Source organism: Callospermophilus lateralis, chromosome 18, assembly GCF_048772815.1.
Source record: "Callospermophilus lateralis isolate mCalLat2 chromosome 18, mCalLat2.hap1, whole genome shotgun sequence".
NCBI classification, from domain to species: domain Eukaryota; kingdom Metazoa; phylum Chordata; class Mammalia; order Rodentia; family Sciuridae; genus Callospermophilus; species Callospermophilus lateralis.
In genome coordinates this window covers 5,034,601-5,047,122 of record NC_135322.1, presented here as the reverse complement: position 1 = coordinate 5,047,122, position 12,522 = coordinate 5,034,601, and the positions used below count along the sequence as shown (strand labels likewise).

At 41.6% G+C, this 12,522-nt stretch overlaps 1 protein-coding gene across 1 annotated transcript; it reads right to left on the bottom strand.

Annotated features, from left to right (window-relative positions):
- Nucleotides 1–10,304: 10,304 nt before the first annotated feature.
- On the bottom strand, nt 10,305–11,246 carry LOC143384269 (vomeronasal type-1 receptor 4-like). Its single transcript, XM_076839313.1, has one exon. The coding sequence runs from the start codon at nt 11,244–11,246 to the stop codon at nt 10,305–10,307; it is 942 nt and encodes a 313-aa protein (XP_076695428.1).
- Between the last annotated feature and the right edge of the window lie 1,276 nt (nt 11,247–12,522).

Below are 12,522 nucleotides of genomic sequence, written 5' to 3'. Positions count from 1 at the left end.
TATTAAATAACTTTAGGAGCCCTGAAGAATTGATATCAGGTCAGGGACACTTCTCTTTTTACTGCTGAGCTCATAAAGAAGGAATTATTCCTCTCCCCTGTGGACCTTCCCACCAACTCTGTTTTCACCCCAGGATTTCTCTGCAGTCATGAGCACACCTGGAGACTTTCTTTCCTGACTCAATCTGCTGAAACAAAAGACTGAAACAGAAAACACTCACCGTGCTTCTTGTGTGCAAGGTGCTGGGCTCAGTGTGAGGTCCTGACAGCCAGCATGGAGGGAGGGAGGCAGCTGGGCCCTGAGATAAAGCTCTGTGCCCCTGTGACCTCATTTCCCCTCAGGGCTGCAATTATCACTTCACCTGGAGAGGCAATGACAGTGCAGGCCTGGGGAGCCCAGGACAAGGCTGAAAAACTTTCTCCACACTTGCTAATTACTAATGCAATTATGAGTTCCTTGTTAGTCACTTCAGAATAAGGGCTGGGGTTGTAGCTCCAGGGTAGGGCCCTGGCCTACCATGTGTGAGGCCCTGGGTTAGACCCTCAGCACCACATAAAAATAAATAACTAAATAAAGTTTTAAAAAAATTAAGAAAAGAGTTGAGTTTTTCAGAGGCTATTGCCTTGGCTTGATCCATTGAAGCTGACAGGATCTCCTATGGAAGGATCAGGAAATAGAGACGTGTGACCTATAAGGGACTCACAGAGGGTTTGTGTGTCTCACTGGACTCCAGGCTTTTCTGACTTGACCCCGGCTTTCCTTGACCCAAATGATACGGATTCTGCCTTCTGGCTCATACTTCTTCATCCCCATCCTAGTGGGAGAGTCTGGGACATGGATCCAGGCCTATCCGGTGGCCCTGTGGGCTCATCTCCAGGCAGGTGGGGGAAGGAGAGTGTAGACCATACTCAGGGCCAGTGCTCCTGATTGTGACAATGCTGCTGCCATCACAACCAGGTCTTAGTGACGGAGCTTGTCACTAGGAAGGAAGACTCAGTTGGGGAGTAGCCAACAGGATGGGTTACTTGGAGCATTTACTGAGAGGCACTGTGTGGAGGCATCAGGGGGTGGTGCCTTGTGAAGAGGAAACCTGCCCCAAACACTAGAAAGGACCTGGGTTTTGGTGACGAGGACTTGAGTGTGCTGTGACCAGCTCACAGGAGGATGGGTACAAAGGCCCTGTCCACTATTGTTCATGGAGCCTGAAAAGAACCTGTATATGATCCTGTAGATGCTCAAAGATGAGTTGCCAAACAATGACTGCGTGAAACACCTGTGTCCTCTGGACAGCAGCAGCAGACATGCACGGCAGATCTGCAGAAGACATCAGTAGGAGCGAGACGCCCATCATACATTTGTGCAATCTGCAGGGCCAGCTCCAACTTTCTAACCTGCAGGAGAGGATGGACTACCTGGAGTTCCTGGAGTGGGTGGAGGCTCTTCAGCCAGTCATTGTTACCCACTGGGAAGGATGATCTGGACCCCTGGGCTGTGCTCCAGGCTGTGATCAATCACCACTTGGGGAAGAGTGTCTGTCCTGCTTCTATTGTCAGTGGACTGTAGAATTCCAGGAACATGGTGGACGAGGGTGTGCCACACTAGACACGAGACAGATAAACACCCTGCTGTGAGAACTACATGGCCAGGTGCATTCCCGGCAAGCAGGCTGCTGTCCCGTTGGCCTGTGCCCACCAGCCGTTGTGATGGCCTGGTGGGGAACAGCGGGGCTCACCATGATGTGCATGGTGTGGAGGAGATACAAGAGAGCTGGGTCAGCCATCAGGAGGGGAGGGACATGGATAAAGCCCATCCCTCAGGCAGCTGGGCCTTGAGTCCCACTCTCCTCCATGGCTCTCCTGAGCCTGAGCCGCTCCTCTCCCTGTTCTTCTAGCACTGAACGGCCCTGAAGTCCTTTGCTCAGCCTTTCAAGGGGGAAACCCAGGTTCCTGCTCTGTGCAATGTTTCTTCCCCTATGAGTCTGGGTGGGAAAGTCACCATCTTTGTATTTTCCTGCCTAGGGTCCCTGGCTCCAGGTGTTTTCAGAAAGCATAAGAGGATTTATTTTCCTCAGAGGATCAGGATGGATGAGGAATCTCTAATCACCGCTCCCCTCTAAACCAGGGCAACAGAGCAGGCTGCCTGTGGATTCCAAGCCTCACTCTCTGGGGTCACACGTCCAGAAGAAGTGTTAAGGGTGGAGCCAAAACATAGAAGTAAACAGTGAGCCCAGTCGTTGGCCACCGTAGAGCTTGAAAGATGAGTTTAGGCCTCTGGGCCAGGCACATCCCTGTTCAGCCTACATTAAATGTGCAGGCTCCACTGGGTTTGCAGGTACACAGGTTGTAATGCCAAAGACTCCTAAATGAGCCCCTCTCCCACTTCCCCATAGTGAGGGGCGGCAGGGTGGGTGGGCTTTGACTGAGGTTCAAGTGCTTGTCAAGAAGCTGCTCTCTGGCTTTTGCTGAAAAGACACTGCCTCTGGTGGCATGCCAATAACACCGCCATAGACCCCTCTCCAGCCTGTGTTTCATTTCGAAAGTCTTTGGACTTTTAAAAATTGGTTCTTTTTAGTTATTCATTATAGTAGAATCCATTTTCAATAAATATAAAACCATGGGTTATATCTTGCTCTATTCAGTCCCCAGTGCCTCCCCTTCCCCTTTCCTCTCCCTAAACCTTGGTTTCTTTACTACTTTCTGCCATTTTCTCCTACTTTTTAAAAAAAGTCATTTCACATATTCTCCTACTTTTTTTAAAAAGTCATTTCACGTATTCATATATGTATGAAGCAAAGTTATGTCAGATTCTTTCCACTGTCCTTTCTTGTTCCACCCCCTCCTTTCCTTCATTCCACTGTCTACTCCACTGAACTTGTATTCTTCTCCCCCGCACCTTTATTTTCCATATCAGGGAAAACATTTGGCTTTGGTCTGGGGGATTGTCATATTTCTCTTAGAATTATAGTCTCCAGATCCATTCATCCATTCACTGGCAAATGTCCTAAAGTGATTCTTCTGTACGGGTGAGATACACACCACTGTGTAAATATACACCACATTTTCTTCATACATTCACCTGTTGAAGGGCCCCTATGTTGGTTCCATGTCTTATTTATTTTCAATTGAGCTGTTATAAATATTGTGTGGTGTGGCACTGTAGACTGCTGATTTTAAATTATTTGGATATATACCAAGGAGTGAGAGAACTGGGTTAAATTGTGGTTCCTTCTTAGTATTTTTGAGAAATCTTGAGGAAACATTCCATAGTAGCTGCACCAATACAAAGTCCTACCAACAACATATGCGTTCCCTGGACTGCTTTTGTGTATACAAGCACCATCTCTTCCCCACTATTATTTTCTTAGAATGGCTTTGTTACATCTTCCCTCCTTGCTATCCTAGTCACATTAGTGGCAACTTAATCACTTAATTTTTTAAAGAGATCAAAAAGAAAAAAATATCCACAAAAATTTTGTTCATTTTAAATTTCACATTCCTAAGTGGTATCATTTTGTAATGTTCAGCGAACAAACAAAAACAAAACAAAAAAAAAATAGAATCACTCAAAGTATCTGAGAAGAATGTCTAATGAGGAGAGAGTAAAAGGAAGATCATAGAATCAAAGTTTAATTAGATGTCATTGTTTTTATTTCTATAGTGGGATGTAAATCACTTTGGAAATCATAATATCAGACTGTTTTACAAAAATGACTTTATGTGTATTGCCCAGCAGTGGTAGATGTCTAAACAGAACACTATCACTAGCAGAGAGTTGTTCCTCAGAAGTAAAAAGACCAGCAACCAGCAAACTCTACCATTTTTATTAAGCATCACTTTACCAAATGCTGCCTTCCCAGCCCACAGGATGGTTATCAGAATTACCTACACTTGCAGGGAGGTGGTCCTAGAGAGTCTGGTTTTGAGAAGGCCTTGGCGCCAGTGAGCTGAGAGGGTTCTGTGAGAACCACTGATCCTCACTAGAAGCATCCATGTGGCCTGTGATGGGAATATTAAATGGAAGTATTCTAGGTCATCCACCTCTTTTACAGAATTGAGGGGCCCTTCAGAAAGCATGGCACAGGTAAAGGTTTACTGAAGAACATTGACAGAATTTGCACTGGAAGTATGGACAGCCCTTGTCTCAAAGGGTGAGGGAGGTGCCCAGCTGTGAGCTCTCTATGGATGATTGTTGAGGGTGTGCTGGGGCCCTAAGTGGAGGAGCCATTGTTGGTTTTTCCTGGTGTGAAAAGTGTTGAGAGGCCACTGTGGAGACCTAGTCACCTCACAATCACCCTATGTGAGGGTCAGATGTACCTTGTCTAACCATCCAACCTTGCATAACTTCCTGGCACATTCTGTAGCTTTCTCAGTGGTGATGTTTTAATTAATGTCTGATCTTTGGTAAGCATACCTTGAATGTTCTGTTTGTCTTGAAGTGAAGAAGCAGCTCAACATAACTTGTTTTGTTTTCAGAGGTCTCCATTTCCTAAGGGTCTGTCCATTTACTAAGGTCCTGGGCCTCTGGGCCTCAGTGATGTGGGTCTTGAGAATCAAAGAGGAGGTGTGTGGGGTTGATGGGGAATTTGTGGTGTCAGCAACCTTGGGGTATCTGAAATTGGTAAATGGGAGAATATTCAGGCCACAGATGGAGAAAACATGGGAACAATGGTGAATTGGAAGCCTATAGGGTCGAAATTAGGTACTTGGGGGACAAAAGGCCCTGTAATGTCCCCTTTGTGATAGATAATATATTCACAGGTTCTGGGCATTAGGATGTGCACATCTTTGGGGTCATTATCTGGTCTGTCACAACTTCTATATTCAGTGTAATGTTTTTGAGTTATCTGTTCACTTCATGTATCAGCCCTAATTTCTATATATGAATGGTATTCCAGTTTATGAATGAATACACAATAATTTATTTCATTTTCTTCCTAATGGATACTTGGATCATTATTAATTACAACATTCACAAAAACTTAATCCAAATGCACCATAGAATTAAATGTAAAACAAAAGCCTTATAAAAGTCTAGGAGATGACATAGTGACTTTGATTTTGGCAATGACTTTGCAGGTATACAAACCAAGCACTGTTCACAAAAGAAAAATAGTCAGTTGAACTTTGTTTTAATTAAATATGATCTGTGAAATACACCTTTTTTGTATTTCTAAATTTATTTATTAGTTTTAATCAGTTATATATATATATATATATATATATATATATATATATATATATATATATGACAGTTGAAATCTCTTCCATTCATTGTACACAAATAGAAAAGAATATTTCACTTCTCTGGTTGTGCATGAAGTAGAGTCACACCATTCATGCAATCATATGTGTACCTAGAATAATGATGTCTCTCTCATTACACAATCTTTCCTACCCCTTTGCCCCATCCCCATCCCCTTTTCCCCATCCAAAGTTCCTCCACTTATCCCATGCCCCCATGTGGATTGGCATCCACTTATCACAGAAAACATTTGGACCCTGGTTTTATGAGATTGGCTTACTTTTCTTATATTTTCCAAATGCCCTTCATTTATCTTCAAATGTCATAGTTTTCTTCTCTTTTATTGCTGAGTAATATTTCTTTGTGTATATGTACCACAGTTTATCCATTCATCTATCGAAGGGCATCTAGGTTGTTACCAGTTTAGCAACTGTGAATTGTACTGCTACAACAATTAAAGTAGCTGCATTAGTATAGTATGCTGTTTTTAAGTCTTTAGGGTATAGCCCAAGGAGTGGGATAACTGTCTGGGTCAAAGGATGGTTTCATCCCAAGAAATCTCCATACTGATTTCCCAGAGTGGTTGCACCAATTTGCAGTGGAGTAACATGAAATACACTCTTAAGAGAAAGGCAAGCCACCCACAGAATGAGAGAAAATATTTGCAAAATGAATATAGGATAAAAGCCTTTTATACAAGACTTATTATAAGATCTATCAAAACTAATCAAGAAAAAAAACTACTAAGATTAAAAATTGGCAAAATATATCTAAGATAAAAATCACCAAAGGGATAAGCAGATGGCAAAAGATCATGAGAAACGAGGATCATCGTATGTAATTAGGGACAAGAGCTTCTCATCCCAAAGGTTCTGTATTTAATAATTTTTGCTTTAAACCACAAGCTTGATCCAGGGCATCCTAAAGGCCCAAACTATCACCTGGCACCTGGGCAGATGGTCTGCTATGGGATGATTCTCCTCCTCTGCATTTGGGCCTCAGCTGGGTGCAGTTGGTGCAGCTCATGCCATTCTCAGGTGTCCCCGCCATGTGCAGAGAGAAGCAGTGCAACAGAGCCATGCTCAGGGTCAGAAAAAGAGTCAGGAGGCCTGAGATGTTTTGTCCGTTAACATACCCTGTGACATCCTTCATCTCTCCACCCCTGTGACCTTTAGAGCCACCAAACATCTATCATCCCTCACTTGCATTCACCCCTTCTACTCCATAGGGTTCCCCAATATCCCATGCCCTGAACATTACAAGGACCACCCACTTCACCTTCATCTGCCCCCAACACATGCCACCCCAAGGGTCTTCTCTCTCCTGGCCTTGTATCTACTCCCAGAACCAACATTTCAGGCCCTTCCCTGTGTTCTCTGCCCCACCAACTCAGTCTCAGTGCTCAGCTTCCAGGCATTGTCAGCTCCGCAGTGAACCGGGTACCTGCTCTAGGTCCATTACCTGTCATGCTGTCCCAGTCCTTCCTCCCATATTTTTTAGCCCACCCATGCCCGTGGCACTCCCTAACTCCCCACACGTTCTGTGCATCTCTTTCCTCTGTCTTCTCCCCAGGCTTCAGCTCCTACACTTACACTGTGTGTCTGCTTTGATCCATTATCATCCAAGACCCCCCTCCTCCATCTCTATCCCCTCCTGGCAGCATGCCCTTGTCATGATTTCCACAGAACCTTCATTTCCCTTTGCCCTTTAACTCTACATTGCCAGGTTCTCTTTTGTTCCTGGAATACCCTGAAATTTTTATCCTCCTAGAACCCAATATGTTTATACCTTAACTTCCTTGTACATGGTTACCTTGGTACTGGTAAGCCTGGCATTGCTTTATCTATGCACAACCTGTACTCGGGTTTACTTTTACTGCTCTGCAAGCCCTTTCCTTCTTTCTCTGGTCCTGTGTTTAGGCTCTGCACCAGCATTCCCACTTTCCTTGTGCCCTCTTGTGTCATGTGTCATGCAGTCATACACTGTCACTCCCTTGTTCTCCACTGTTCAAAATGGCTGCTGGTGTTCATTGACAAATGGCTCTTGAGTTAGAGTGTTCACACTTTGATCAAGTTTTAAGTCATATTAAAAATATGAGTATCTTGGGCTGGGGTTGTGGCTCAAGCAGTAGTGCACTCGCCTGGCATGCGTGTGGCCCGGGTTCGATCCTCAGCACCACGTATAAACAAAGATGTTGTGTGCGCCAAAAAAAAAAAAAAAAAAATTCTCTCTCTCTCTAAAAAATATGAGTATCTTATTTAAAAATGAGTATCAATAAGCTGTCAGGTTAAAGTGTAAAAATCCTGTTTTTGTGGTTTTCAGGGCATATCATGATAATTTTGATCCCTTCAGCCTCTGCTAGGGTGTTGATTTTCACTGTGCTATAGCTGCGCAGTGGTTGCCTTCAGGTCAGCCTTGGAGCTGAGGAGATGGGTATTGACTAAGCCAAGTTAAAATTAAAGAAGACTCCTTTGTAACTTCCGGTGTGGATTTAATGAGCTGCTCTAGATGGAAACTACCTTGCTTCTAGTTGACTATGTGATGGTAGCATTGGGTATGCAGTGCACCATCACAGTGCCAGTTATCTGTGGTCAACTTCAGTTTAAATGGAGAATTCCATAGAGCAGAGCACTTTCACCCCACTCTCATTAGAATATAGTTTTGTAACTTTTCTACATTATTGCAAGTGACTGTTATTAATTAATGTCTTTGTATCCCTAAAGATAACCTGATCTTTATCATATGTATATTTACATATATAGAAAAACAGTGTATGTAGTTCAGTACTATGTGTGTATTTAGGAATGCATCGAGGATGTTAGAATACAACTGCTGTATAAGGAAAAAGTAATGCATGAGACCCTCCATTGTTCAATGCAGCAGATCTTAATGTGAACAGCCAGGTCCACTACCTACTCTGCTCTGGGCCACTCTTTATTTCATCTCTATTGTCTAAGCATACAAAAGACACATTTTAGAAAAAAAATCTATTTATTCCACATATGTTGCAAGTACTTTCTAAGTCTATTTTCTCCTCTTGAAGATCTTACTTTTACCATATCACTCTGATAACCTGGAAATACTAGCATTTTCCATGGAATTTATGCTAATACCTAAGTTGTTCGCTTATCTGGATCTCCTCTATGCTCAATTCAGCCTTTTCCATAAGCTAAGATTCTCTTACATAAGCTAAGATTATAAAAAAATTATAGCTCTCTCAAATATTCCTCATAGATTCATTCACAGAAAATACTTTCTTCTGTGGCATTTTTAGAAGATATAGTATGGGTGATAAGAATAGATTTATCAGGGCAATCAAGGGAAAATAAGTTATATCCTGTATAATAATGAGTTTCACCTCCAAAGTTCTCTAGGAATGTGTGCCCATGAGGACTCTCTCATCACCCACTTGTCAAGAGACAGTGTTCCACCATTGTTCCTGCTGTGATTCGCCTCATATCCCTTCTGCCACCAACAACTTACATTCTATTGAACACTGTCTGCTGTACAAGGATCTTTTGGTTTTCCTGTGTACAACCTAGCCTAACTACATAAGATGATTGTGATTTATTTTTTTTCTAAGAAGTCATCCCTTTAATGGTCAGAAAAACACCAATGTCAAAGAAAGAGAGTCTCAACAGTAAAAGGCATTGGTGACACAAGTACTTTCCATTTCCCGAAAAAAAGAAAGTGACTCTGAAGGTGCTTCTAGCACCTTTCTCTCTGCTCCCTCAGGCAAGGGCCTGTGTTTTGAATATCTTTTTTCTCTTTTTTTATTAGCTATACATGACATTACAATGATATTGGCAATTCCTACATTTGAAACAATTGGGGTATAATTTCTCATTTTTCTGATTGTACAGATTGTAGAATCACACTGGTCATAGAGTTACCTATATACACACAGCAATCATAATGTCTATTCTATTTTGCTGCCCTTCCTATCCCCCTTCCCCTCCCCTCCCCTCCCATCATTTCTCTTTATCCAATCTAATGTGACACACTTTTTTTTTCTTTTTCTCCTCACAACATCGTACATGTATTCTGTATAATGATGATGGGCTGGGGATGTGGCTCAAGCAGTATCGTGCTTGCCTGGCATGTGTGTGGCCCAGGTTCGATCCTCAGCACCACATACAAAGATGTTGTGTCCGCCGAAAAACTAAAAAATAAATATTAAAAAATTCTCTAACAAAAATGACTGTGATTTAGAAAGTAACAAATACAAGGTTTGGAAGGAATAGCTAAACATCTCTCTACTGATTTTGTATCATAGTTGTGTTTTATTGCCCAGAGTTTGAAAGTGTGAGATCATGCTGCAACTCTTGTATAGATGCCAGTAGAGAGGTGCAGGCTCTAGGGAAGACCCCAGGCACTTCTTCTTTTCTTGTGGCATAGCAGGCAGTAGGAGCACTGTTCTGCCAACCAACTGCAGACTGGGTGGTGTGGAGTGGCCGAGGGGGATGCTGCACAGGAAAGGAGTTTGGCAACACCTGAGGTTCCCTGCATGTAGGGAAACAGAACAGCTAAAAACCCCGCCTCACCATTTTCCCTAGAGGGGGATGTTACCTTTATTTCCATTTGTAAAAAATAATTCTGTTACAGAAATGTAAACTGTATATCCTAATCTCCCAAGGCTCTTGCTGCAATAAACTTCAAGCTAACAACAGAAGCTTTCAATAAGATAAAACATTCATGATAAATACATGAAGAATTTTCCTTTAGCAATATCCACCACTCATTTTTCCTCTGTATTTGTGTCTGGCGGAGTTTGGAGCAGTCCAACCCTTGTTTAACATTGTGATTTAACTCACTTTTAAGGACAGAGAATGAATTCATTTAGTGTGCCTCAGCATCATAAATAATGGTTACTCTCAAAGGATTGTTGCATCAGGATGAGAACACAAGGTCAATCCCATCCATGATGCTCACATATGTCCCATAGTCAGCCAGCTGAGGACTCCGATATCCATTAGGGTTACAACATAGAGACAAGTGACTCTTCCAGGTTTCTCTGTTGTGATGGTGACTAATAACTAAAAAATTAGGCATTGTGCAAAAATTTAAAATTTATGTACATTAGACAAAATAATTTTCTTCTTTATCCAGTTGAAACAGTCCTTGGATACTGTGGAGTCATGTATCATGAGAAGAAAGGGACTCACAGTGGGAAAACACAGGGAAATGATGCTGGTGATCCTCCACAACCACCAATTGAGATTAGAGGAAAGGGCAATGTAAGCATTCAATAGGGAGGAGAGGGTGTGGAAAGTCACAAAGGTGCCCACCAGGACAAGGATTCTCTGGGTGGCTCTGGACTCAGGGCAGGATCTGGGGGAAACTTTAATGCTGTGAATGTGCTGAACCCGCTGCTTGTGCCTGTACAGAAGGAGAACCATGGAGCCACTGGACCAGATTATGAGCCCAGAAAAGACAACTTCAGGAAATACAAATAAGGCTGCGTATAATGACTCTATGATTTTGTCTCGACCCACAATAGAACAATACCCATAATCAATTTTCTCTGTTGTGTTTTTAGTACTGCATTTGCTAAGCACATAAAGAGGAAACATGGAATTTACCATCATGTAAAGTATCCAGCAGAGGGATACAGAGAAGCCAATGTGCTTTGGAGCTATTACTTTAAGATCCCTCCAACAGGAGTTCCTGGGGCTGACTGTGATGTTTTGGAAGATACTCAAGAGGCAGATGATGCTAATGGAAACACTCCTGCCTACTCGTTGAATATATGAAATAAGTTTGCATCCAAGATCATTCAAGAAATATTTTATCCCCAATGCTATCATTGTCTGGGGAACTCCATTAGAGAGAATAACAAGGGAATTGGCTATACTCAGGTGCTTGAGGATCAAATTCTTGGACCTTAATGGGCACTTGTTGCAGGAGAGGACTAGATAGTGGTGAAGAAGAAAGTAATTTCCCAGAATTCCAACTGTGGTTTGTGATAAGAACATCAATCCTATTGCCACGTCTCTGTAGGCCATTCTGTCATCCAGCACAGTACCGTTTGTTTTCTATGAGTGAAATGACTCATTTAAATTTTTGTAGCCAGACACTGTGGTGTGCACCAGTAGACACCAGTGACTCAGGAGGCTGAGGCAGGAGGAACTCTTGAGCTAGGAGATTGAGATCATCCTGGGAAACACAGCAACAGCCATGGGAATTGGCAAAGACAAGAAGATGCATATGTTGATGGGGAAAATTCCCACCCTATTTTCTTAGAGAAGTCATTAAAGATCAGATGGTGATACCTTGGGAGAAGCAATAAAAAGTGAGCAGTGGACAGAATGCATAAATCAATAATTTTTCAGGATCAACTAGAATATCCTGATCATATTGAAGAAGAGACAATATCAATCACCACCTACACCATATAAAGATTCAGTTCTGGTTTAAATCTGAAAGAAAACACATGGAACATTTTCAACAATAATAGAATATTTTTGTACTACTTGGTAACAAATTGTACATCAAACATCAGACATTCCTGAAGAATATGGTTGAAATGACAAATTTTATCTAGTTAAACTAAGATCAATTTGCACATGGTGTTGCAAAGGAGATTAATGTACCAAGTGGGAAAAACTTATATAGAATGAACAACAGAATTGAAATAAGCATTATGTTCCAACAAAAACCACAGGAAATCACTATTCAATGAATAACAAATTTAGGGAAGATTTTAGTCTAGTATGACCTTTGCATTTGGTTTAAAGGCTTAATATATAGAGAAATATGAATTAGAAATGAGACTTTATAGATCCTAATAAAATGTAGTGCACTAATGTAGTGATTGAAATCTCTGAATTCAATCAAAGCAAGACGTACTCAATATTTAGATTGGCAATATAAATATTATCATTCCAGAGGCAAAAATATACTGGAAGGTATATATAGTTGAACAATCATACTTTGGCTCTAAACAATGAAACATGATATAGTAGTTTGTGATAAAATGCTGAAGGATAGAAATTTAGTTGTCATTCATCTCAGGTGAAAAGCTTATGTGTACCAACACCTATGAAACCATTGGTAAAAAGGTTTTTAAAAGCACTTTGCAAGAAATAATAAAATAGAATCTCTATACTAGGAATTTCTGGGCACTCTATGAATAGAAACACAAAGAAATACATTTCATGGGATTGGAATTAAAATGAAAATGTTAATAACCCAGAGGAAACAAAAAAGACACCTTTGGTTCTGACAACCAATGTTTAATACTCATAAAGTTACTTCCCTTATGTGTTGTGTTCCCAAGTT